The sequence below is a fragment of the Ranitomeya variabilis genome, chromosome 4, assembly GCF_051348905.1.
Source record: "Ranitomeya variabilis isolate aRanVar5 chromosome 4, aRanVar5.hap1, whole genome shotgun sequence".
NCBI lineage: Eukaryota > Metazoa > Chordata > Amphibia > Anura > Dendrobatidae > Ranitomeya > Ranitomeya variabilis.
This window is the reverse complement of record NC_135235.1, coordinates 384,296,665-384,324,257: the sequence shown is the minus strand read 5'-3', so window position 1 is coordinate 384,324,257 and position 27,593 is coordinate 384,296,665. Positions and strand designations below refer to the sequence as shown.

The following is a 27,593-nucleotide window of genomic DNA, read 5'->3' as shown; positions in this document are numbered from 1 at the left end:
TATGATGTGGCTGCAGATGGTTTAATCTTATCAGTCGCCTCTGAGATAGAATTCCACCCTGCAGCACACTGCTCCTTTCAGCGCCCTTATACAGTATCATTCTGTACTAAAGTGCCACTAAAATACCAGGCGGCCCTTACCAGTCACCAGCCTCGTATCAACCTTAGGGTCGCTTAGGCCTCAAGCGCTTTTAGCAGTGCTGTACCTTACATGAAATCATCTGTGATCACCTCACAATCTGTAAGATGTTACACATTGTCATTGTCAATTAAATGTACAGTTAGGTTCATATATATTTGGACAGAGACAACATTTTTCTAAGTTTGGTTATAGACATTACCACAATGAATTTTAAACAAACCCCCGCTGTACTACAGAACGCCACTGACTGTCTGACCACAGTCTCTAACGTCATGTCCGCTCTCTATCTGAAACTCAACCTCTCCAAAACTGAACTTCTTCTGACTCCGATCTCTCCTTCACATCCCATATACAATCTCTTGCCCGCTCGTGCCGCTTACACCTAAAGAACATCTCTAGAATCCGCCCTTTTCTCACCATGGAAACAACAAAAACCCTCACTGTCGCTCTGATCCACTCCCGCCTGGACTGCTGCAATTCTCTATTAATTGGCCTCCCCCTCACTCGACTTTCCCCTCTCCAGTCTATCCTTAATGCAGCAGCCAGGGTTGTCCATCTAGCTAATCGGTATTCAGACGTGTCCGCTCTTCGCCAGTCATTACACTGGCTGCCCATTCATTACAGGATACAATTCAAAGTACTTGTTCTCACCCACAAAGCTCTCCATAGTGCAGCACCCCCTTACTTCTCCTCCCTCATTTCTGTCTATTGGACTAACAGACCGCTACGCTTTGCAAACGACTTTCGATTAACCCTGCTCTAATCCGTACCTCCCACTCCCGACTCCAAGACTTCTCCTGTGCTGCGCCAATCCTCTGGAATGCTCTACCCCAAGATATTAGAACCATCCACAATCTGCATAGTTTTAGGTGCTGCCTCAAAACACGTTTGTCCAGAGCGGCCTATCACGTTCCCTAATCAAAGTCATTTTTCGCGTTTTTTTTGCGTTTTTTCGCTATAAAAACGTGATAAAAACGTGAAAAAAAAACGCAAAAAAAACGCTTACATATGCCTCCCATTATTTTAAGTGTATTCCGCATTCCTTGTGCAAATGTTGCATTTTTTTCTGCGAAAAAATCGCATCGCGGAAAAAAAAGCAACATGTTCATTAAATGTGCGGAATTGCGGGGATTCCGCACACCTAGGAATGCATTGATCTACTTACTTTCCACACGGGGCTGTGCCCACCATGCGGGAAGTAAGCGGATCATGTGCGGTTGGTACCCAGGGTTGAGGAGAGGAGACTCTCCTCCACGGACTGGGCACCATATAATTGGTAAAAAAAAAGAATTAAAATAAAAAATAGTGATATACTCACCTTCGATGGCCCCCGGAGTCTTCCCGCCTCTCAGCGGTGCATGCTGCCGCTTCCGTTCCTATAGATGGTATGTGTGAAGGACCTGCGATGACATTGCAGTCTGTTATGATCTGGTGGCCTAGGAGCAGCATGAGACGTACTCTGGAAAAGGTGGTACCTGTACTGACCGCAGACCCTGAACTTAACACCGCAACTAGAAGTAGCCGTGGAATGTACCTAACACTCCCTAGACATCTCGACACAGCCGGAGGACTAAATACCCCTAGAGATAGAAAAGGGAAAACTATCTTGCCTCAGAGAAAATCCCCAAAGGATAGACAGCCCCCCACAAATATTGAATGTGAGAGGAGAGGGAAATAACATACGCAGACTGAAATCAGGATTTAGCAAAGGAGGCCACTCTAGCTAAATAGAAAGGATAGGACAGAGTACTATGCGGTCAGTATTAAAACACTAGAAAATATCCACCACAGAAAATACAAAATCTCCACATCTAACTAAAGATATGGAGGGTATATCTGCATCTCCAGAGATACCAGCTTGGCTAAACAAATCCTTAAACAGACCAAGCTGGACAAGACAAAACATGGAAAAGAACTGAACAATAAGGCCCACAGCATGTGGACTGCAAAAATCAAAGCCAGAACTTATCTTTGCTGAAAAGAACAGCAAAGCAGGAGAGACCAGGCAGGGATGTGAATCCTCCAGGAACAATGGACAACTGGCACTGACTAAAAGGTCAAGCAAGACTAAATAGCCCAGTCAAAATTGCAATAAGTGGACACACCTGAAGAATGCAGCGATCCGAAGACAGCAGCGCTACCACTTATAACCACCGGAGGGAGCCCAAGAGCAGAATTCACAACAGTACCCCCCCTTGAGGAGGGGTCACCGAACCCTCACCAGAGCCCCCAGGCCGATCAGGATGAGCCAAATGAAAGGCACGAACCAAATCGTCAGCATGAACATCGGAGGCAACAACCCAAGAATTATCCTCCTGGCCATAACCCTTCCATTTGACAAGATACTGAAGCTTCCGCCTCGAAATACGAGAATCCAAAATCTTCTCAACCACATACTCCAACTCCCCATCAATCAACACCGGGGCAGGAGGATCAACAGAGGGAACAACGGGCACCACATATTTCCGCAACAAAGATCTATGAAAAACATTATGGATGGAAAAAGATGCTGGAAGGGCCAAACGAAAAGACATAGGATTGATAATCTCAGAAATCCTATAAGGACCAATAAACCGAGGCTTGAACTTAGGGGAAGAAACCTTCATAGGAACATGACGGGAAGACAACCAGACCAAATCCTCAACCCGAAGCCGGGAACCAACACACCGACGACGGTTAGCAAAACGCTGAGCCTCCTCCTGAGACAACACCAAATTGTCCACAACATGAGCCCAAATTTGCTGCAACCTGTCAACCACAGAGTCCACCCCAGGACAATCAGAAGGCTCAACCTGCCCTGAAGAAAAACGAGGATGAAAACCAGAATTACAAAAGAAGGGTGAAACTAAGGTAGCAGAACTAGCCCGATTATTAAGGGCAAACTCGGCCAATGGCAAGAAAGCCACCCAATCATCCTGATCAGCAGACACAAAGCATCTCAAATAAGTTTCCAAAGTCTGGTTAGTTCACTCGGTTTGGCCATTTGTCTGAGGATGAAATGTGGAAGAAAAAGACAAATCAATGCCCAGCCTAGCACAAAAGGCCCGCCAAAACCTAGAAACAAACTGGGAACCTCTATCGGACACAGTCTTCTCCGGAATGCCATGCAAACAAACCACATGCTGGAAAAACAACGGAACCAAATCAGAAGAGGAAGGCAATTTAGGCAAAGGTACCAAATGAACCATCTTAGAAAACTGGTCACAAACCACCCAGATAACCGACATCCTCTGGGAAACCGGAAGATCTGAAATAAAATCCATAGAAATATGCGTCCAAGGCCTCTCAGGGACCGGCAAAAGCAACCCACTAGCGCGGGAACAGCAAGGCTTGGCCCGCGCACAAGTCCCACAGGACTGCACAAAAGAACGCACATCCCGTGACAAGGAAGGCCACCAAAAGGACCTACCAACCAAATCTCTGGTACCAAATATCCCAGGATGGCCAGCCAACACAGAACAATGAACCTCAGAAATCACTTTACTAGTCCATCTGTCAGGAACAAACAGTTTCCCCACTGGACAGCGGTCAGGTTTATCAGCCTGAAATTCCTGAAGAACCCGTCGTAAATCAGGGGAGATGGCAGAAAGAATCACCCCTTCCTTCAGAATGCCGACCGGCTCAAGGACCCCAGGGGAATCAGGCAAAAAGCTCCTAGAGAGGGCATCAGCCTTAACATTCTTAGAACCCGGAAGATACGAGACCACAAAATCAAAACGGGAGAAAAACAGGGACCATCGGGCCTGTCTAGGATTCAGCCGTTTGACAGACTCGAGGTAATTATTACCAAAAATACCTTTATTTAGAAAATTATTTAAAATTGTAGTAGACAAAACCCGTAGCCCTACAACAATGTGACCAAAAATTTAAAACCAAGTACTTAGGACTACCGTTACCATATCCTTTCTTAATGTACTTTTCTTATCTGTTAGGGGTGATACCACATCTGATATCTCATATCACCTCCCTACTTATTAGTTGTTTGTACCCAAAACAATAGTCGGCCCTAATGCTCCCGGGAATACAACATATCCCATACCCATAGGGGCATGCCGCTACAGAAATGTGCAAACAGACGATAGATGGTACAAAAAGAAGAAATGTGCAATAATGATAACAAATTGTCACGATACCACAGACCTCTTGCTTTATCTATGGTTTAAAGTACACACTAGCCTAATATTATCAGATGATGATCGAACACCCGCGATATTTGGAATAGGGGTTAATAGTGTGCTGTTAAGGTGCTATAGTCTAACCTTACCAATCCCTATAACCCCTGTCCCTACCTATCATGCGGAGGTTGGCACCCCTAAATAATCACGCAAATGGCGCCCCCGGTCTCGTCGACTATCCCTTAATAACCCTATTTTGCTTAACCTGACCCATATGCATACAATGGGATAATGGGTCTTAGAGAGGGGGTAAGGGAGGATAGGTATGGGATAATAATATAGGGACCAAAGATAACACCGGTAGGTATGGGGAGTATTTAGATACGAATACGGTCAAAGCACAGAAAAACGTTACTTAATGCCACACTGATACCATCATTCTATGTCATGTGCATCCATTACCATACTCATATGCTTTGTGTTCGACCAACCGAACCACCTCCTATTGTTATACCCTACCCCGCACTTAAATGTACCACATAATGACTGATAATATTATGCATTTATCTTATCTGGTGTCCAGACGATCATTTCGTGCCTCAACGCGTTTCCCTGCCACGATACCAGTTCATCAGGAGGCTGATGGGGAGACCGCTATGCAGAGATGCAGCATACGGCCATCATCATACACTGCTTGTAGGCGTGCAGTGCCCCTAATTGTGGGGATTTTAAAGTTGCCGCTGTTATCTAAAGGACCGCCCACCTCCAACATCCAGTCGGCGCTAGGGGGAATGTGCAAACGGGCGATATATTATACTGATGTCCTCTCATTCAAAGTGCGCATGTCCAAACACCCTATGCGCTAGAGGCACATCAATTTCTTCCCTGTTCCAGCTCATCTTACGTCGCTCTGCGCGGTCATGCGCAGTACACACCCAGACGCTATAATCACGGCCAATATGCTTACAGCGGTGGCTATTACTTCATCATCAGCCCCACTCACCGCTTAGCACATGCGTCTAAGTAGCGTTTGTTACAGTATATCTGCTGCAGTGCCATCTAACCTTGGTCCCAGCACACGTCAGGGCCAATTATAGGCGCTATATGTTAATTAGAGAGCTATTCTCGGCTGGTTACATATATGATGTAAATATACATATCAAAGGGGAAGTACATTTCATATTAACCCTTACTTCGCTGTGACGCCCAGACCCCACTCGCCGCTTAGCGCATGCCTATATATAGCGCCTATTATAATGTGCCTGCTTTAGTGCTACATGGCCTAGATCCCAACACAACTCAGGACTAATTATGAGCGCTATATGTTAATTAGAGGGCTATTTCTGGCTGGTTGCACATATATTGTGCCTGTACATAAATAGGGTGAATTCATTATCTGTTAACCCTTACTTTACTGTACTGCCCAATTCTTCATATATCCCCGACCTTAGGGGTCACTGAAAAATTTGTCAAAATACTTTATAATACTTTATAATACTCGTAATCAGATACATACATAATGGGAACACACAGATGGTTAGTTATCCCCTGATCAATTATACACTCACTCTCTCCTAAGTGTGTGTATCCAAGACTGGATTTCTAAAGTACGAGGGTAGGGTGGTCAGTACAGATTGGCCTGACCAAACAAGCACAGTAATCTCAGATAAAGCAGCTATAGGTCAGTTGTTCATTTAGCCCCCTGGGGGTTATTGACTCCATTCTAAAGATCCACTGGGATTCTCTTTGTAATAGCAGCCTGTCCCAGTCGCCTTGTCTACCATTTGGCCTAACAACCTCTAGAACACCAAATCTTAGGGTATCCGCATCTCCCTGATGGCGCTCCCAGGTATGCCTAGCCACCGGCGTATCCCTTTTATTTCTTACATCGCCTAGATGTTCCCCTATCCGTTTCCTTAATTCCCTCTTTGTCTTCCCTATATAATTTAGGGGACAGGAGCAGGTTGCCATATAAATAACTCCCGTACTTTTACAATTGGCGAAGTCTCTCAAGAAATATTGGCGATTGGTTGATGCACTAGAGAAGCATTTTCCTGGTGTAATGACCCTACAAAACGAACAGTTTCCGCATTTCTATCTAGCCACGTGCCTTCTGATTTCTGTCTAACATAGTGGCTATGTACTAAACGGTCCCTGAGGGATCTCCCCCTTCTGAATGTAATCTGTGGCCTAGGGGGGATAAACTCTTCCAGAGTGTCATCAGCCCTTAGGATCTGCCAAAGTTTTCTCAAGATCCTATAGATGTTGTCCGAATGGGAATCAAACGTTCCGATCACTCTGCAAATATCTTCCCCCTCCTGTTGTTCTCGAGGTCGAAGGAGTGTACCCCTATCTTTCTCGAGGGCATTTCTAAAAGCTGGATTGAGTACCTCATCAGGGTAACCCCGTTCTCTGAATCGGCTTCTCAAGTCATATGCCTGTGCTCTAAATGTTTCAACCTGGGAACAATTCCTCCTTAGGCGTAAGTATTGTCCTCGTGGGATGCCTCTCTTGAGGGGCACAGGATGGTGGCTGTCCCATCTCAGGAGGGCATTTGTAGATGTTGGTTTGCGGAATACCTTGGTTTCCAACTGTCCCAAATCATTTTTACTAATCATAACATCCAGGAAGGGTAACTCTAATTGTTGACATTCAAAAGTGAAGTATAGGCCAATAGTATTGATATTTAGCTCTCGTATTAAGGTCTCGAACTCATGCTCCGATCCATTCCACATTACAAAGACGTCGTCTATATAGCGATACCACGCCAAAATTTTGTCATTCCACCAACATTCAACATCAGGAAAGATGGTTGTTTCCTCCCACCAGCCCAGGAGGAGATTTGCATAAGAGGGGGCACATGAGCACCCCATTGCGGTCCCCCTGCGCTGGTGGAAGTACTTCCCATCAAATATAAAAAAATTGTGGGTCAAAATATATTCCATAAGTGTTAATATGAACCTATTGTGACCATTAAACTGAATCGCCCTGGTTTTCAAATAAAACTCTAAGGCTTTCAAACCATGCTGATGTGGGATGCAGACTCGAGGTAAATCAGATTCTTATGATCGGTCAAGACCACAATACGGTGCTTGGCCCCCTCAAGCCAATGTCGCCACTCCTCAAATGCCCACTTCATAGCCAACAACTCACGATTGCCGACATCATAATTGCGTTCCGCAGGCGAAAACTTTCGAGAAAAGAAGGCACACGGTTTTATCAAGGAACCATCAGAATTCCTCTGAGACAAAACGGCCCCTGCCCCAATCTCAGAAGCGTCAACCTCCACCTGAAAAGCAAGAGAAACATCCGGCTGACGCAACACAGGGGCAGAAGTAAATCGGCGTTTAAGCTCCTGAAAGGCAGAAACAGCCGCAGAGGACCAATTTGTCACATCAGCGCCTTTCTTCGTCAAGTCGGTCAGGGGTTTAACCACACTGGAGAAGTTGGCAATGAAACGGCGATAAAAATTAGCAAAGCCCAAAAATTTCTGAAGGCTCTTCACAGATGTGGGCTGGATCCAATCATGAATGGCCTGAACCTTAACCGGATCCATTTCCATAGATGAGGGAGAAAAAATGAAGCCCAAAAAAGAAACCTTCTGTACTCCAAAGAGGCACTTGGACCCCTTCACAAACAAGGCATTATCATGAAGGATCTGAAATACCATCCTGACTTGTTTCACATGAGACTCCCAATCATCTGAAAAAATCAAAATATCATCCAAATATACAATCATGAATTTATCAAGATAATTCCGAAATATATCATGCATGAAGGACTGAAACACAGATGGAGCATTAGAGAGTCCGAATGGCATCACAAGGTATTCAAAATGGCCTTCAGGCGTATTAAACGCAGTTTTCCATTCGTCACTCTGCTTAATACGAACAAGATTATATGCCCCTCGAAGGTCAATCTTAGTAAACCAACTAGCCCCCTTAATCCTAGCAAACAAATCAGAAAGCAAAGGCAAAGGGTATTGGAATTTGACCGTGATCTTATTCAAGAGGCGATAATCAATACAGAGTCTCAAGGAGCCATCCTTCTTGGCAACAAAAAAAAACCCTGCTCCCAATGGTGAAGAAGATGGCCGAATATGCCCCTTCTCCAAAGACTCCTTAACATAACTCCGCATGGCGGCATGTTCTGGCACAGACAGGTTGAAAAGTCGGCCCTTAGGGAACTTACAGCCTGGAATCAAGTCAATAGCACAATCACAGTCCCTATGCGGTGGAAGGGAACTGGATTTGGGCTCTCACAGTCCCTATGCGGTGGAAGGGAACTGGATTTGGGCTCATCGAATACATCCTGGAAATCTGACAAAAACTCTGGAATTTCAGAAGAGGGGGAGGAGGAAATTGACATCAAAGGAACGTCACCATGAACCCCCTGACAACCCCAACTAGTCACAGACATAGATTTCCAATCCAATACCGGAATATGCACCTGTAACCATGGGAAACCCAGCACAATAGCATCATGCAAATTATGCAACACCAGAAAACGACAATCTTCCTGATGGGCTGGCACCATGCACATGGTCAGCTGTGTCCAAAACTGAGGTTTATTTTTAGCCAACGGTGTAGCATCAATGCCCCTCAAAGGAATAGGACTCTGCAAAGGCTGCAAGGGGAAACCACAACGTCTGGCAAATTCTAAGTCCATTAAGTTTAAAGCGGCGCCTGAATCCACAAATGCCATGACAGAAAATGACGATAATGAGCAGATCAGGGTCACAGATAACAGAAATTTGGGTTGTACAGTACTGATGGTAACGGAACTTGCGTTTCTCCTGGTACGCTTAGGACAATCAGAAATAACATGAGCAGAATCGCCGCAGTAAAAACACAACCTATTCTGACGTTTGAATCCTTGTTGTTCAGCTCTAGACACAATCATATCACACTGAATAGGCTCAGGACTCCGCTCGGAAGACAACACCATAGTGTGCACAACTCTGCGCTCGCGCAAGCGCCGATCAATCTGAATGGCCAGAGACATAGAATCACTCAGACCAGCAGGCGTGGGGAACCCCACCATAACATCTTTAACGGATTCAGAAAGACCCTTTCTGAAAATAGCCGCCAAGGCATCCTCATTCCATTTAGTCAGCACAGACCATTTTCTAAATTTCTGGCAATACGATTCTGCTGCTTCTTGACCCTGACACAGGGCCAACAAGGTCTTCTCAGCATGATCCACTGAATTAGGTTCATCATACAATAACCCTAGCGCTTGAAAAAAGGTGTCTACATTAAGCAAAGCAGGATTCCCAGATTCCATGGAAAATGCCCAATCCTGAGGATCGCCATGCAGCAGATCCTGCTGGGTGGGATCACCAGAGGAACGGGGTTTCAGAGCAAAAAACAGTTTACAGTTATTTTTAAAGCTCAAAAATTTGGACCTGTCCCCAAAAAACAAATAAGGAGTTGGAATTCTAGGCTCTAAAACCGGAGTCTGAACGATATTATCGGAAATATCCTGTACTCTAGCAGCAAGTTGATCCACACGAGAAGCCAATCCCTGAACATCCATGCCAGCGCCAAACTCCTGAGCCACCCAGAGGTAAAGAGGGAAGAAAAGACACAACAGACTACAGAAAAAAAAATGGCTCAGCACTTTCCTTCCCTTCTTCTGAGATGCGATTAACTCATTGTTGGCCAGTTGTACTGTTATGATCTGGTGGCCTAGGAGCAGCATGAGACGTACTCTGGAGAAGGTGGTACCTGTACTGACCGCAGACCCTGAACTTAACACCGCAACTAGAAGTAGCCGTGGAAGGTACCTAACACTCCCTAGAAATCTTGACACAGCCGGAGGACTAAATACCCCTAGAGATAGAAAAGGGAAAACTATCTTGCCTCAGATAAAATCCCCAAAGGATAGACAGCCCCCCACAAATATTGACTGTGAAAGGAGAGGGAAATAACATACGCAGACTGAAATCAGGATTTAGCAAAGGAGGCCACTCTAGCTAAATAGAAAGGATAGGACAGAGTACTATGCGGTCAGTATTAAAACACTAGAAAATATCCACCACAGAAAATACAAAATCTCCACATCTAACTAAAGATATGGAGGGTATATCTGCATCTCCAGAGATACCAGCTTGGCTAAACAAATCCTTATACAGACCAAGCTGGACAAGACAAAACATGGAAAAGAACTGAACAATAAGGCCCACAGCATGTGGACTGCAAAAATAAAAGCCAGAACTTATCTTTGTTGAAAAGAACAGCAAAGCAGGAGAGACCAGGCAGGGATGTGAATCCTCCAGGAACAATGGACAACTGGCACTGACTAAAGGGTCAAGCAAGACTAAATAGCCCAGTCAAAATTGCAATAAGTGGACACACCTGAAGAATGCAGCGATCCAAAGACAGCAGCGCTACCACTTATAACCACCGGAGGGAGCCCAAGAGCAGAATTCACAACAGCGGTCACAGGACCGCGATGACGTCGCGGTCACGTGACCGCGACGTCATCGAAGGTCCTGCACACACCATCTATAGGAATGGACGCCGCTGAGGAGATCGGCTGTCTGCAGAGGGTGAGTATAACCATTTTTTAATTATTTTTAACATGATATCTTTTTACTATTGATGCTGCATAAGCAGCATCTATAGTAAAAAGTTGGTCACACTTGTCAAACAGTATGTTTGACAAGTATGACCAACCTGTCAGTCAGTTTTCCAAGCGATGCTACAGATCGCTTGGAAAACTTTAGCATTCTGCAAGCTAACTTCGCTTGCAAAATGCTAAAAAAAAAAACGCGAAAAAAACGGCAAAAAAAAACGCAAAAAAAAAAAATGCGGATTTCTTGCAGAAAATTTCCGGTTTTCTTCAGGAAATTTCTGCAAGAAATCCTGACGTGTGCACATATCCTAAATACATCATTGTAAATACACACCTGTACTTTGTATCTCCCCCACCTCATTGTAGATTGTAAGCTCTCACAAGCAGGGTCGTCTTATTTTGCTTTAATTATTGTATTGTTAACATTGTTACTTATGACTGTTATGTTTGAAATTATTAAACTGTAAACCGCTGCGGAATATGTTGGTGCTATATAAATAAAGATTATTATTATTATTGCTACAAGAGGTGGAACCCATGATGTGGCCCAGTGTGCCGACACAAAAGACAAGAACTCAATTTGGCCCAATGAATTACGATGTAGAGCGTGTGTTGCTTAGGAATGGAGCAGTTTATTAGCTGGGAAATCCTAAACAAGACCCTCTAGTTTACGTTTATTAATTGTCATGTCGGACGCTATTCACACTAGGGCGTCCGACAGACAGCGGTAATTCCACATTCGTCCACTATACGCTCAGTGGCGCCGGCTAGATTTTATCCAGGTTGTCCGGGGTTAATCTAGCTGGTAATCTGGTTGGAGGCTGGGTTACGCCTTTAAATAGTCATTCTGGACTTTGGGCGTCGCCGATTATAGCTTGTGTCTTGTGCCTGGTGATCTCGGTCTGGAGTGGTGGTCTAGGAGAAGAAATATCGTATCTGGTGGTGTATTATCCTTTGTCATATTTCTCCTTCCTATATTTGTGTTTGTTTTGCCCTGTGCACATTATAGTGTTTTCCTGTGTGTCTGCGGCGTGGTGCGTTTTTTAGTTTTCCCTGTCTGTGCTTTCTGTGGAGGTTGGTGTGTGGTCTAATCACTGGGTGGCGGGTGGAGGTTTCAGCATAGGGCTGAAACAGAGTCAGGGTCAGGCCTGGTGGCCCAGACAAGCACACCATCAGTGTAAATTCTGGGAGAGGGACAGACAGGGTTTTCCCTAGTCTGAGAGATATCGCAGGGGCCTGGGTAATCAGCTGTAGTCTACCCAGTACCCCCGTGACATTAATATGCCATAATTATCAGATAGATTCAGGTCCCATCACTGGTTGTCATCAATTATGGGAGCATCTATAGAAACGAATGGACTACCTTTCTATCCCTGACATCATGAAGGGACACCCTTCTTGAGATAGACTTGGGTTTCAGAGGAAGGGTCCTGATCTATCGTACATTTATGGCATAACTGAATATCACTTATATGTTCCAGATGGAACAGCGTAAACCATACAACACTCTACTGCCTTATCAGCAGAGAAGCAAATGGGGACAGGAGCTTTCTGTAGCATGAGACCTTGTAATTTAAACGTATATGTACATAAAGGGCTGCATTTACCTGTATGTAGTGACAAGCATGCATCTCCAGATGCTTCTGAGTCTCACTGATGATCAGACAGACACCCATGTTAGATGTGCTGTTGTGTAAGTCCAGAATCATGTCAAAAGCATTTGTGCTTCCTCTTGGACCAAACATCCGATTAATCTCTCTGGCCCTTTTCACTTCATATGGTTCATCTTCTGACTCTGAGGAACTGGAAGAAGGAATTCTCACTTATGATCAGAGAACTGTCAAGTAAACAACTATACTGACACCAATCAGATATTGAATAAAGACGTAAACATACGAGGTACATTGTGTGCAGAATTATTAGGCAAGTGAGTATTTTGACCATATCATCATTTTTATGCAGATTTTCCCACTCCAAGCTGTATAAACCTGAATGCTTATTGGATGAAGAATATTAGGTGGTGCAATGAGGAAGGGTGTGGTCTAAGGATATCACCACCATTTACCATCAATCAAGATCTGCTGCTGGAAGTTCCCTTTGCAATTGCCGACCAATGATGTCCTAGATGTGCCTGATGAGAGACAAGATTTGTTTTGACTGGACTACTGAACAATCTGAATGCTGGGGATGCTTCTGTTTTAAAAGATGCATTCAAGTTCCCTCTTATTAGCGGCTTTATCTGGAAGCTGTTACCTGCTCTACACTGCCAGGTTTTATGTTGCCATATCCCTCATTGTTATTTCAAATTAAACTAGACGTTGTACCTCTAAGGCTAGATTCACATTGCGCTAGGTGAGTCCGTCTAACGGACACGTTTTTAAGTAGTGAAAACGCAATGTAACGCACATACTAACGCGCCCATAGACTTGCATTGTCTGACGCCTCGTGACGCATGCCAAATTTGGCATGCGTTAGTCACATAACTAGTCACATTTAGTCACATTTTTTTCTGACGGACCTTGGAACGCGGCTTGCAGCGTTTTCGGGTCCGGCCAAGCTAACGCAATACTAACGGAAGCGTAAATTCTGCCATTGATGTCTATGGCAAACGCAGCCAGACGCAAATCTTGATAAATTTCCAAATAGAACCATACGTTTTAATAGCGTTTGAGGGAGGTCCATGTGGTCATGTGACAGGAAACAGGATTTCGGCCATTAATGTCCCCAGCACACATCCTGAGGCCTGCTCCACACCACAGAAAAAGTGTCTTGCAAAAGATCACAGGAAAGGTAAGTACATTTGTATATATATATATATATATACTAGATGGTGGCCCGATAACGCATCGTGTATTCTAGAATATGCATGTCCACGTAGTATATTGCCCAGCCACGCAGTATATTGCCCAGCCATGTAGTATGTAGTATATTGCCCAGCGACGTAGTATATTGCCCAGTGACGTAGTATACATCACAGAGCCACGTAGTGTATTGCACAGTGAAGTAGTATACAGCACCCAGCGACGTAGTATACAGAACCCAGTCACGTAGTATATTGCACAGCGACGTTTGTCACAGTACCCTGTGTGAGCAGTGAGCAGAGGGGTGTATGCGGGCGCCGGGCAGTGAGTGCGGAGCGGCCCTTTTTTTTCTGACTGTGCGTGTCGCTGATTGGTCGCGGCAGCCATGACAGGCAGCTGCCGAGACCAATCAGCGAATTAATACCGTGACAGAAGGACAGAAAGACGGAAGTACCCTAGACAATTATATAGTAGATATCTCTGTATACATCATGGGAGTCTGTATTGTACGACGGATGTGTGTGTACTAAAAATGTATTGCTTTGTTGCAGATGTCGGATAGTGAGGGAAGCAGCAGCAGCAGCATGTCTGCGTTTTTTTCTTCTCAGTCGGTAGGCTTGCACTTTAAAAAACCACTAAAATTTGTGTGAAAATTCAGTGTATTAAGCTAAGCACGTGTATAATCATGTTTTTATTGCAAATAGGAGTCTTCGGAGCCCAAGGCTGCTAGGCCCCCCCAAAAAAAACAGGCAAAACCAACAAAGGTACATGGCAGACATTTTTAAGTTTTGCAAACATAAATTTATTGATCAAAGAAATGTAATTTTTTTTTTCCATTTACATACACAATAGGTTGTGGCACACGGAGGACACAAGAGGAAGAAGGTTCCTCGCCGTCTGTCGTCTCCACAACTGCCAGTGGTAAATATAAAACTAGAAATTTTCTATCCAATATTTATCTACAATCAATCTATTCACTTTCTATCTGCTATATCTATAAACTATCTATCCACTATCTCTCTCTCTCTCTCTCTCTCTCTCTCTCTCTCTCTCTATCTTTCGCTGTATCTATCTATGTATCTATCTATCTCTGTATCTATCTATCTCTGTATCTATCTATCTATCTATCTATCTATCTATCTATCTATCTATCTATCTATCTATGTATCTATCTATCTCTGTATCTATCTATCTATCTATCTATCTATCTATCTATCTATGTATCTATGTATCTATCTATCTCTGTATCTATCTCTCTATCTATCTATGTATCTATCTATCAGTCTACCAATAAACTGAAATTGAACCTTTCAACATAACGTTTTGTGTTAACATAGTCCAAGTCAGCGAGCTAAAAAAAGAAAAGGATTGTGGTTGACGAAGAGCCGTTGACCATTCACAACGAGACACTGATCAACCTTGTGGAAGCCAACCCCTCAATATGGGACCAAAGCGACAGCTCCCACCATGACATAGTGAAGAACCGCAAGTTGTGGGATCAAATTATCTCTCACTTCGATCCCCGATACATGGAGAAGTCGTCAACCTCAAAGAAAAAAATTGGTAAATATTGGTGATGTTAAATTGTCTACTATCTATCTCTGAACTATCAACTACCTATACACTAAACTATTTCTCTATCATCTATAATTACTATCTATCAACTATCTATCTACTAGCTATATATCAACTATCTTAACTAACTATACACAATTTTTAAACTATCAATATAAGAACTGTCTACTAATATATATATATTTTTTTTACCTTTTTTTAAAACTTACAGCGGATGCGGTCCATACCCGTTGGAAATCAATAAGGGACCACTTTGTCCGTGACTACCGGAATAGTCAAAATGCACCAAGCGGAGCAGGTGCAAAACGGGTGACCCCGTATGTGCATTACGAGCCATTGCTCTTTCTTCAAAAAACAGTGTCTCAGCGCTCGTAAGTACAAATTGGTCTGTGTGCGAGACAAAATTGTTTAAAAATTAAAGCAAAATATATATATATTTTTTTGATTACAGCACGATATGCAGTACCGCCGCGCCTAGACAGGCAGAAGAACTGGAGCCATCTCCACTGGAACCAAGTCAGCAGACGGGCGCTGAAGACGTGTCTGTCATCAGCGAGCCACGATCTGGGGAGAGAAGCACTGTGGCTTCAGGTGTGAGTGCCCGGTTGCAATCACTGCGTGGACGCAAGCGAGCTTCACAAAAAGATGAAGCTGATGCCATTATTGTCGATGGACTTCAGCGGGTTGAGGACATGTGTCAGAGTGAACTGAAAGACCTGAGGCGGGAAATTACCGACTTGCAATCTCGCGAGTCTGTATATTCTGCAAATGAGTGGAAGCTACTTTTTTGTCCTATGTTCCTGTAGCACAAAATATCCCGGCACACAGAAACCTTTTGTTTCGGCAAAGACTGAATGACCTTCTTGAGGAATTTGTGGGCCCCCAGGAACCAGCTCCATCGAGAACCAGAAGCATAGACAATGCCGGCCTACAACCCTCAATATAGAGCCCGGTGTGAACCGAGCATGGAACATCAGATACAAAGTAGCAGTCCATCATACACCTGGGCAGACAATACGCCCGCGCAATACCAGAGTCTATAGTACAGCTCACTGTCCCCAGCCAGGTGCAAACTGTGTTTCACGTTTTTTGGTTTATTGTTTTTTTTCCCACCCAATTTCGTGTGTGTTTTTTTACATCCCTATGGGATATCATATGTAACAAGTTCACAACTGTTCTTTCATAAAAATTTGGAAACTTAAGTAAACTGTTTAAAATCTGATTCTTGTATGACTGTGAACACAACATAACAGTAATGTAATATTTTACAAGACATATTTTACAAGACATATGGGAAATAAAAAAAACCCCCAAAAAACAAAAACACATCAGGACACAGCTTCAGACTTTAAATAAATTTTACACGTGTCTGTCTTGCTATGGAACATGCCCCTCATGTATGAAGTACTGTGCAAATTGGTCACGAATCCTCATTATTTGTGCTGTAGACCGAATAGCAGTAGATTCAATGCTCATGAGGTTCGACTCACATTCATCGGGGTCAACCACCTGGGGTTCATGTCTGGCCACAAAATTATGCAGACAGATGCATGCCTTCACAACACGGTCCAGATTTTCTGGTTGCAGTTGCATGCACGTTAGTAGAATTCGCCATTTTAATGTCAAAATACCAAAGGCGCACTCCACATAACGTCTTGCCCGACTCAAGCGATAATTAAAAATGCGCCTGGTGGAGTTCAGACTGCAGCTTGAGTACAGTTTGAGGAGATTTTGCCCAAGTTGGAACGCCTCATCACCAACTAAAACAAAGGGCAAACTTGGGTCTTCGGTCCCCGGTAGAGGTCGTGATGAGGGTAAGTTAAAATTGTTGCTGTACAAACATCTCCCCATGTTGGAGTCTCTGAAGACTCTTTAATCGTTAGTACGGCCATAAGCACCAATATCCACAGCTACAAACCGGTATCTTGCATCCGCAATAGCCATCAAGATTATCGAGAAGTATTTTTTATAATTATAGCACAGGGACCCACTATGCGCTGGTTTCTGAATCCGTATGTGCTTGCCGTCCATGGCACCAATACAATTGGGGAAATTAGCCACATCCTCGAACTGTTGGGAAATCGCTAGCCACATTTCTGATGTTGGGGTTGGTAGCACAAGTGGTTGCAAGTTGTTCCAAATGGCATCACAAGTTTCCCGAACCAGTTGGCAAATTGTTGACTTCCCCAGTCTAAATTGGTAATGCAGTGACGCAAAAGATTCTCCAGTAGCCAGATATCTGTTGGCATTCAAAAAGAAAAAAAAAGGAAATTGTTTAGGATTTTAAAGGACAATTAAAAGGCTACATACAATAGAATATACAATTGCTAAATGAACATTATGCCCCACGATGCCTAGATCTAGTCTTTGTCAATAGAATGAGAAAATTTTTTATAATTACCTCACAGTCACTACTAATCGTTCCTCCGCACAGATGCTTTCACGGAATGTGCTGCGATGATGATGTATCTCATCCTTCACATGTGAAAGCAGAACATCAAAGGTCTCAATGGACATCCGTAAATAGCGTTGGAATTTTGAAGGGTGATCCCGAAGCTGAAGATACAGGGTGTGAAAGGCACCATATGTACTCCGCAAGAAATTAACTTCGTGGATCCAATATCTCCTTTGCGAACTACGCTTTCTCTGCCGAAGTCGCAACCGCATCAAGCGAAATCGAACCAGCTCAGACACAAACATCTTGCTAGCAGAAGTTCACTCAATGCTTTCAAAATGGAGAATGAGTCTGCACCCACACCCCGACGAGGACAAAAGGAGAAAAAAACCCAAAAAACTTTATTGACAGTGACAAACGCAGACAAACGGATACATCGCGAACGGACATCAAAATGAGAAAAACGCTGTCAAAAGCGTTAACGCAAGCGTTAACGTGAAGCCGATTTTTCGACAAATTTGATCCTTTTCTGTACATGCGTTTAACGGATCCGTTTAACGCCATGTACTTGACGCAATGTGAACCTAGCCTAAGTTTCAAGTAGTATTTAAATGATGTATAAGGCCATTCCAAACAACTACAAAGCTATATGTAGCAGCTATACCATGACTAACAAGCAGAACTTCCTTGCCACTAGACGGCATAAATTTTGTAGGTTCTATTTAGATCCTAAGTATAAAAAGTGGGTAGATGTGGATTTACTCTGCGCTGCTGAATAAGTGAAAGTCCAGATGTATGTCATATAGGTTGTGGCTTTATTCAACGCGTTTCAGAGTTCACAGACTCCTTCATCAGGAAAATACCACAGATATACACTGTTATTCAACAGTGCAAAGTAAATTTACGTCTACCCACTTTTTTTACTTCGGTTGGTCATCATTGGACCTGTGGATCTGCTGCAGCGAATATTATCATAAGCCATAAACTGGCTTTATCTGCTGAGTACAATCCTATTGTGTCTAACTACCTGAATCTCGGATAAGACCCTATTTTGCGCAATTTCACCAACAGTATCTATTGGAATTTCATTTAGATCCTAAACTTATCAAATATCAGCATGTATTTTACCTTTAATTTTAACTAACACTCTTAGCTCTGGAAATTAGTTATGATATAGAAGGGTTAATAGTTTGCCTTTAAGTGCCTTTTACCTTTAAGTGTTAGAATTACTAGAATCTGTTGACGCAGTAGTCTGACGGTCTCCTCTTCAAGGAGACTATACTTCTTATCATGTATGTTCTCAATAGTCAGCCACAACATGTTCTGGGTTATGGTAAATAAAGTATGACCCTGGGTGATGGTGGGGGCTACATGACTTACATTGAAATGCATTTGTTGTAAATGGTATAAAACATTGCCTTGGTTTTAATATATCAGATAAAAGTGACTTGCTCACAGGATATGTGTGAGGTGTCTTTTGTCTCCAAGCGCGCTTGTAAAATGACGGGCGTAACTACCTGATTTGGCTCTCACTGGTGATCTGTCAGCTGACAGTGGGTCAGAACGAAAACAGCTACGACAGTTTTGCCGCCCAAACAGGGGCTGTGTAACCAGCCTTATTCAGAATCCGTATGTGGGAGCTTCCAGAGAGATTGGACATGCAAACACCAGCTGCAGCAAGGTGAGAAATGTTATTCTTACAATCTGTTTTGCACCTGCAATCTCTCTTCTGGATCTGTCCATACCTCTGGGTAAAAGGCTGCGAACACGGTTCAAAGAATCCACATCACCAGTGAGTTTTGTGTTTTGTCTGTTTATGTCCATATGAGAGTTGAATAATAGAGTTATAAGATGATAATTGTGATAATTGTTATATGTATTAGTTGTCAATATCCTAATTGGTTATGTATTTGTTTAGTGTGTGAGACAGAGCTGAGATAGGCTCTGTGCAGTGTTGTTATTTTGGTCATTTTGGATTGGCAGTACATTATATGAAGCTGTATTTTGTATAAGGCCGTGGTTTTTGTTGGCTGGCCTTAAAGTGCTTTCAGAGTGTCAGTGGACACTGCTGCAGTTTTATTTATATAGAGTTGTGTTAATTTCAAAGTGCAAAATAGGCAGGCTGTATGTATGTATGTATGTCTATGAGAAGCTCTGACTGAGATGAGAGGTGAGTAAATAAGTATAAGGGATAAATAGAATAATCCATCCCTGATTGATGAGGGGTTTCGTTAGGTGTGGTCCTCTGTATGTGACAGGAGACATTATTCAACTCAGTTTGAGCTGAATTAGGTGGAGTGATTGAGATAAGGGATTTTCTTCTTGTAAAAATCAACTGAAAAGTGAAAGGAAAAGAAAAAAACAATCCCTGAATGAGCACGTATGAATGAATGATCACATAAGTACCATTACTTATCTAACTGCTGTTGAAGGTCCAGGATGAATGAGTTGTGGATATTTTTAATGTACATTTGATTTGTATCTGAGATTCAGTGAGACCTGTGTTGTATATGGTTTGATACTGGATAGGTTTCTATGTGTGTCTATGTGTGTTTTGGCCGGACGCGGTCAGAATCAGCTTTTTCAAGTTATGCAGTGATTTGCCTGTATAGAGAAACTGTTTTTAATTCCGAGAGGATGAATGTTTGAATGTTTTGTAGAGGGTAAGTCTGAAAACTGCTGCAATCCGTTTCTGTGTAGAAGATACTGAGCTCTTATCTGTACTGAATACCAGATGGGAGGAGGGAGTCGAACCCCTGTGCGAATTGTGATTTTCTCCCCTCTGTGCTGTGGGCTAGAGGAAGGGGGGCGCGTAGCTGCGTTCTAAGTTTCTCTATATTTTCTGTCGCGCTGGGAGATTTGTGTTTAAACAATAGTACAATATTGTAAGTTGGAAGTTGAAAGTGAAAAGAACTGTGCCTATTTTAGAGGAAACTTGTAAGTGATTGAAAGATTGGTAAAAAGATTCACCTGCTCCAAGTTGAGTGATTGATATAGCAAATTGAGGATCAACAGAGGAGGTAGCCAACTGCACGGCTGATGTAGTAGGTGAGAGGCCTAACACAGCTGGGCCATCCTTCTACAGTGAATTTACGGGTCAGAGGTGGCATAGTCTTCCTGTCCATGGAACTGAGCTAGTGGGTCAGAGGCCTAACACAGCTGGGCCTTCCTTCTAGCCAGTTGATCTAACGGGTCAGAGGTGGCATAGCCTTCCCGTTACATCTTTTAGGTTTACTGGGTCAGAGGTGGCATAGCCTTCCCTCTAAATCTTGACACTCACACTGCAGGTGAGTTGTCTGAGCAGATAAGTTGAAGCCATGGGCAACTTATTCTGTGTGCAGTCAGGGCCCCCAATGGGATCCAAAAACCGCTGTATAGATTGGAAAAAGGAAGCAGTGAAAGATGTGAGACCGAGATCGAAAAAGGCAAAAATGCCAGTGAGTGGATGTTTGGATGTTCAAAAAGGCACAGACAAGGGAGGAAAATAGCAAGTGAATAAATGGCGTCTGAGAGAGTGCAGCAGGACGGAAGTAAGGTGTATTATGAATGTTTTGATGAAGTCCGACTATGACTGACACATTACTTCTATGGTCATACCTTTGTATAACCAGAGACCCAGACAAGACAGATGGACTTGTATGATCTGTGCTGCAACCTGACCTAAAAGAATAGCACTGAATCCTGTCCAGACAAGATCACATGTAGTGACATAAGAAGCTGACACAGGATTGTGGTTGGTGGATAGTGGGGACATTAACTTTTGGGAGTAGGCTGACAGTAATCCTTTTGGGAAGGAGCTGTAGACCAGCATGTCATGTCACCCCCAACCGGTCATCTAGTCACCCCCACCACCAGAGAACCAACCACAACAGGTAGGGTAAAACAAATACAGGAGTATTATCCCTGGAGGCCCTCTGACTACCTAGTTACGCTAAAAACAATTGGCTGACCCTAAGAACCAACCTTTCCCATTTTTCAGATAAAGACAATATGATGGACGTATAACTGCACCTGGGCAGGCCTAGGGAGTTAGTGAGCACAAAAGCAGGTGACGTGCTAGGACACATAATTAAGACACATACAGATGTGACAAAAGGAGAGAGTGTAGAGATGTACTTTGGATGGTTACAGCTGAAATGGGCAGACATGGGGTACAGTCCCATAAACCCACTCGATGTTAAAGTATTGGTAAATACATTCATTGACGGTATGACCAAAGGCTTACGAGACGCAGTACAGACAGCCAGACCTGAATGGAGAAATGTAGATCCAAAAGACCTGAAGGTTGCTAAAGGAGTTGAACAAACTAGGACAATGAGACGACGTGTCATGTATGTTGGAGTACAAGGAAAACAGAAGAGACGTAGTAAGGGACCTAAGGACTTAGAAACAGTAAAGTGCTGGAACTGTGGAGAAAATGGACACCCAGACCAATCTTCCACTTCCTTCACCTCCAGACTAGGAAACTGACAACCCAGTGACAGATGTGTGCCCTGTTTCTGTCCCCTCCGGACCTGGTCCTGCCTTGATGACCACCATACCAATGCCGGGAGGGAAAGAGACAGAATTCTTGATTGACACTGGGGCAGCCGGGACTGTGGTACACAAAGACTTGATAATGCCAGACATGATTACTGACGAGACTGTGGAATGTGTGAGGGTAGAAGGACAAGCGACTGAAGCCCCTATGACTAAACAAATAAGACTAGAATCACAAGACAGCCAAGAGGTGCTTACAAACTTATTCTTAGTGACAATACCCCTATGAATTTGCTGGGGGCAGAGTCAGGGCCGGACTGGCCATAGGGCACTTCTGGCAAATGCCAGAAGGGCCGGTGCCAGTGGTGGGCCGCTCAATCCGCCGCCCCCGCCGTCGCATTCAACTATACCGGCGTATAGACGCCGGTACAGTTGAATGCAATGATGGAGGAGAGAGCGTCTACAGACGCTCCTCTCCCATCATTCCCCGCTCTGCCTCTGACACTGCGGGTGCGCGATGATGTCATATCATCGCGCACCTGCTGTGTCCCGGGCAGACTGCAGCTGCTGAGACAGGAGCAGGAACCAGGAAGCAACGCTGGGCACGAGGAGAGGTGAGGAGAGTTTTTTTTTTTTTCTGGACTGTGGGGCCATTCTCGGAGGAGGGGAGGGGAGTAAGAGAAGAGATGTGGGCTGTATATAGTTCTCTGTGGGCTGTGCTCTGTGCTGTATACTGCTGTGGGCTGTATATAGTTCTCTGTGGGCTGTGCTCTGTGCTGTATACTGCTGTGGGCTGTATATAGTTCTCTGTGGGCTGTGCTCTGTGCTGTATACTGCTGTGGGCTGTATATAGTTCTCTGTGGGCTGTATATAGTACTCTGTGGGCTGTTCTCTGTGCTGTATACTACTGTGGGCTGTATATAGTTCTCTGTGGGCTGTGCTCTGTGCTGTATACTGCTGTGGGCTGTATATAGTTCTCTGTGGGCTGTATATAGTACTCTGTGGGCTGTTCTCTGTGCTGTATACTACTGTGGGCTGTATATAGTTCTCTGTGGGCTGTGCTCTGTGCTGTATACTGCTGTGGGCTGTATATAGTTCTCTGTGGGCTGTGCTCTGTGCTGTATACTACTGTGGGCTGTATATAGTACTCTGTGGGCTGTGCTCTGTGCTGTATACTGCTGTGGGCTGTATATAGTTCTCTGTGGGCTGTGCTCTGTGCTGTATACTGCTGTGGGCTGTATATAGTACTCTGTGGGCTGTGCTCTGTGCTGTATACTGCTGTGGGCTGTATATAGTACTCTGTGGGCTGTGCTCTGTGCTGTATACTGCTGTGGGCTGTATATAGTTCTCTGTGGGCTGTGCTCTGTGCTGTATACTGCTGTGGGCTGTATATAGTACTCTGTGGGCTGTGCTCTGTGCTGTATACTGCTGTGGGCTGTATATAGCTCTCTGTGGGCTGTGCTCTGTGCTGTATACTACTGTGGGCTGTATATAGCTCTCTGTGGGCTGTGCTCTGTGCTGTATACTACTGTGGGCTGTATATAGCTCTCTGTGGGCTGTGCTCTGTGCTGTATACTACTGTGGGCTGTATATAGTTCTCTGTGGGCTGTGCTCTGTGCTGTATACTGCTGTGTGCTCTGTGCTATATATAGTACTCTGTGGCTGTGCTCTGTGCTGTATACTACTGTGCTATATATAGTACTCTGTGGCTGTGCTCTGTGCTGTATACTACTGTGCTATATATAGTACTCTGTGGCTGTGCTCTGTGCTGTATACTACTGTGGGCTGTATATAGTTCTCTGTGGGCTGTACTCTGTGCTGTATACTACTGTGGGCTGTATATAGTTTTCTGTGGGCTGTGCTCTGTGCTGTATACTGCTGTGGGCTGTATATAGTTCTCTGTGGGCTGTGCTCTGTGCTGTATACTACTGTGGGCTGTATATAGTACTCTGTGGGCTGTGCTCTGTGCTGTATACTGCTGTGGGCTGTATATAGTTCTCTGTGGGCTGTGCTCTGTGCTGTATACTGCTGTGGGCTGTATATAGTACTCTGTGGGCTGTGCTCTGTGCTGTATACTGCTGTGGGCTGTATATAGTACTCTGTGGGCTGTGCTCTGTGCTGTATACTGCTGTGGGCTGTATATAGTTCTCTGTGGGCTGTGCTCTGTGCTGTATACTGCTGTGGGCTGTATATAGTACTCTGTGGGCTGTGCTCTGTGCTGTATACTGCTGTGGGCTGTATATAGTACTCTGTGGGCTGTGCTCTGTGCTGTATACTACTGTGGGCTGTATATAGCTCTCTGTGGGCTGTGCTCTGTGCTGTATACTACTGTGGGCTGTATATAGCTCTCTGTGGGCTGTGCTCTGTGCTGTATACTACTGTGGGCTGTATATAGTTCTCTGTGGGCTGTGCTCTGTGCTGTATACTGCTGTGTGCTCTGTGCTATATATAGTACTCTGTGGGCTGTGCTCTGTGCTGTATACAACTGTGGGCTGTATAAAGTACTCTGTGGGCTGTGCTCTGTGCTGTACACTACTGTGGGCTGTATATAGTACTCTGTGGGCTGTGCTCTGTGCTGTATACTACTGTGGGCTGTATATAGTACTCTGGGCTGTGCTCTGTGCTGTATACTACTGTGGGCTGTATATAGCTCTCTGTGGGCTGTGCTCTGTGCTGTATACTACTGTGGGCTGTATATAGTTCTCTGTGGGCTGTGCTCTGTGCTGTATACTGCTGTGTGCTCTGTGCTATATATAGTACTCTGTGGGCTGTGCTCTGTGCTGTATACTACTGTGTGCTATATATAGTTCTCTGGGCTGTGCTCTGTGCTGTATACTACTGTGGGCTGTATATAGTTCTCTGTGGGCTGTGCTCTGTGCTGTATACTACTGTGGGCTGTATATAGTTCTCTGTGGGCTGTGCTCTGTGCTGTATATAGTTCTCTGTGGGCTGTGCTCTGTGCTGTATACTACTGTGGGCTGTATATAGCTCTCTGTGGGCTGTGCTCTGTGCTGTATACTACTGTGGGCTGTATATAGTTCTCTGTGGGCTGTGCTCTGTGCTGTATACTACTGTGTGCTGTATATAGTACTCTGTGGGCTGTGCTGTATATATTACTCTGTGGGCTGTGCTGTGTATAGTACTCTGTGGGCTGTGCTGTATATAGTACTCTCTGGGCTGTGCTGTATATAGTACTCTCTGGGCTGTGCTTTATATAGTACTCTGGGCTGTGCTGTATATAGTACTCTGGGCTGTGCTTTATATAGTTCTCTGTGGGCTGTGCTGTATATAGTTCTCTGTGGGCTGTGCTGTATATAGTTCTCTGTGGGCTGTGCTGTATATATTACTCTGTGGGCTGTGCTGTATACTACTGTGTGGACTGTGCTGTATACTTCTACGTGGTCTGTGCTGTATACTACTGTGTGGTCTGTGCTGTATACTACTGTGTGGTCTGTGCTGAATACTGCTGTGTGGGCTGTGTTATCTACTACGCGAGCTGTGCTATACTATGCAGGCTGTGCTGTATACTATGCGGTTTGTGCTATATAATATGCGGGCTTTGCTATATACTATGGGGAGTATATTATATTCTATGGGGGAGGCCATGTTATGTACTATGTGGCTGTGTTATATACTATTGTGGGGGTATATTATATTCTATGGGGGAGGCTGCGTTATATACTATGGGGGGCTGCATTATATTCTATGGGGGGCTACATTATATATTATGGGGAGGTGGGCTTTATTATATTCTATGGGGGTTACATACTCTGGGGTGGCTGCATTATACTCTGTGGGGTGGCTGCATTATACTCTGGGGTGGCTGCATTATACTCTGGGGTGGCTGCATTATACTATATGTGGGCTGCATTATACTGTATCGAGGACTATGGGGAATACGTTATACTATATGAAGAACTATGGGGTGCATTATACTATGAGAAGTGAATTGTACTACATGGATGACTGTGGCGGTGCATTATACTATATGGAGCACTATGAGGATTGTATTATGCTATATGGAGGACTATGAGGATTGTATTATGCTATATGGAGGACTATGAGGAGTGTATTATACTATGTGGAGGACTGAGCAGTGTATTTTAATATATGGAGGACTATAGGGAGTGTATTATACTATATGGAGGACTATGGAGCACATTTATAATATATGGAGGACTATGGGGTGTATTTTACTAAACAAGTAAAATGCTGCATATTCGGATTGTTTTTGCTGGAACAAAAAGCCTTGTTGTCAGCAGCACATTGCCAGTGTAAACTGTAGATGTGCTGCTGAAAACATGATACTGTATGGTGATCTGTTAGTGATCTATTAGTGATCGTTCTGTCTCATCATTATTCCTCAGCTGGTATAAAGAGGCCGGGAAACAAGCGTTGAACAACTTCAGTATTGTCGATCAAACTCGTTTAGCGGCCTGAACTCAGCGCACGTAAATACAACAGAAAGGCTTCTGTGTGATGTGCAATATGTTAGCATTTGGGGACCCATTTTAAACTTTGCCTAGGGCCCCACTTTGCCTAAAACCGGCCCTGCCTACAAGTGTACAAAGATATTATACAGTCACCATGTGACAAGTGGGCCTGTGTAACTTCAAATGCCAGGGCTGAATTTTAGTCCCAGTCCGGCCCTGGGCAGAGTTGAGTGCTGGCTAGACCACCATACAGTACTCTCCTGAGGGTATTACAGTCACAAGTCCCCTTTCATATAAACACTTGGTGCAGAGGGACGCCAGGGTCTTCCACGTGCACATTATACCACAGGTAAATCATGCCCAATTATAGTTACACTTAATTCCGTTAATTTGCCAGTTTAGTGGTTTCCTTACACAAGGTGGTATAGTTACCATGTATTTCTAGGTTGTCTTCATATGATATATAGTTTTTAGCCATTCATTATATTGGCTCAAACCATAGTCACTGTTTATTTGTCTTTTCCACTTCTTATACCTTATCGCAAGCAACTGGCATTGATATTTGCTATTTTTCAAATCCCTTCTTTTTATATTTGGAACTGTTAGTTATGGATTTATATAGGGCTGCTACTTTCTTAGAATAAGCTTGTGCTTTGCTGTGGCCTATGGCATTGTGCTCTCCCATTTTATGACTCAGTATCTTTCGTAATTATATATTTTCATATATATAATTTTCTTTTGGGAACATATTTTGTGAATCAAATTTAGTTTTCTTAAGAGGTACTCTACCCAATCAAATACGGGTATAAATAATATTTGGACATTAGTGTCTGATTTATATAAACACTTGTGTAATATTTCAAAAATGGCGTATATGGCAAGATTAGTGAAAGTAACACCTGACACCAGAATGTCTGAGGACAGGAAAAAGAGTCAGGTACCAGACACCGTTTGGGCAAGGGGAAAATCTGATGTGGGTCGGCTGCTGCCCATTCCCCTTGTTATGATTAAATTAAAAGAAGGAACCACTCCTCTTTGGTTAAAGCAATACCCCTTGAGCCTAATCAAATCAATG

General features: G+C 43.9%; 1 protein-coding gene across 1 annotated transcript in view; it reads right to left on the bottom strand.

Moving 5' to 3' along the window:
• ACY3 (aminoacylase 3) overlaps positions 1-27,593 on the bottom strand; it is a 223,158-nt gene that overhangs the window by 132,456 nt on the left and 63,109 nt on the right. Inside the window, exon 2 of the mRNA XM_077250833.1 lies at positions 12,443-12,638. Within this exon, the coding sequence (XP_077106948.1) occupies positions 12,443-12,638 (196 nt within the window). The remainder of the gene's footprint in view (positions 1-12,442; positions 12,639-27,593) is intronic.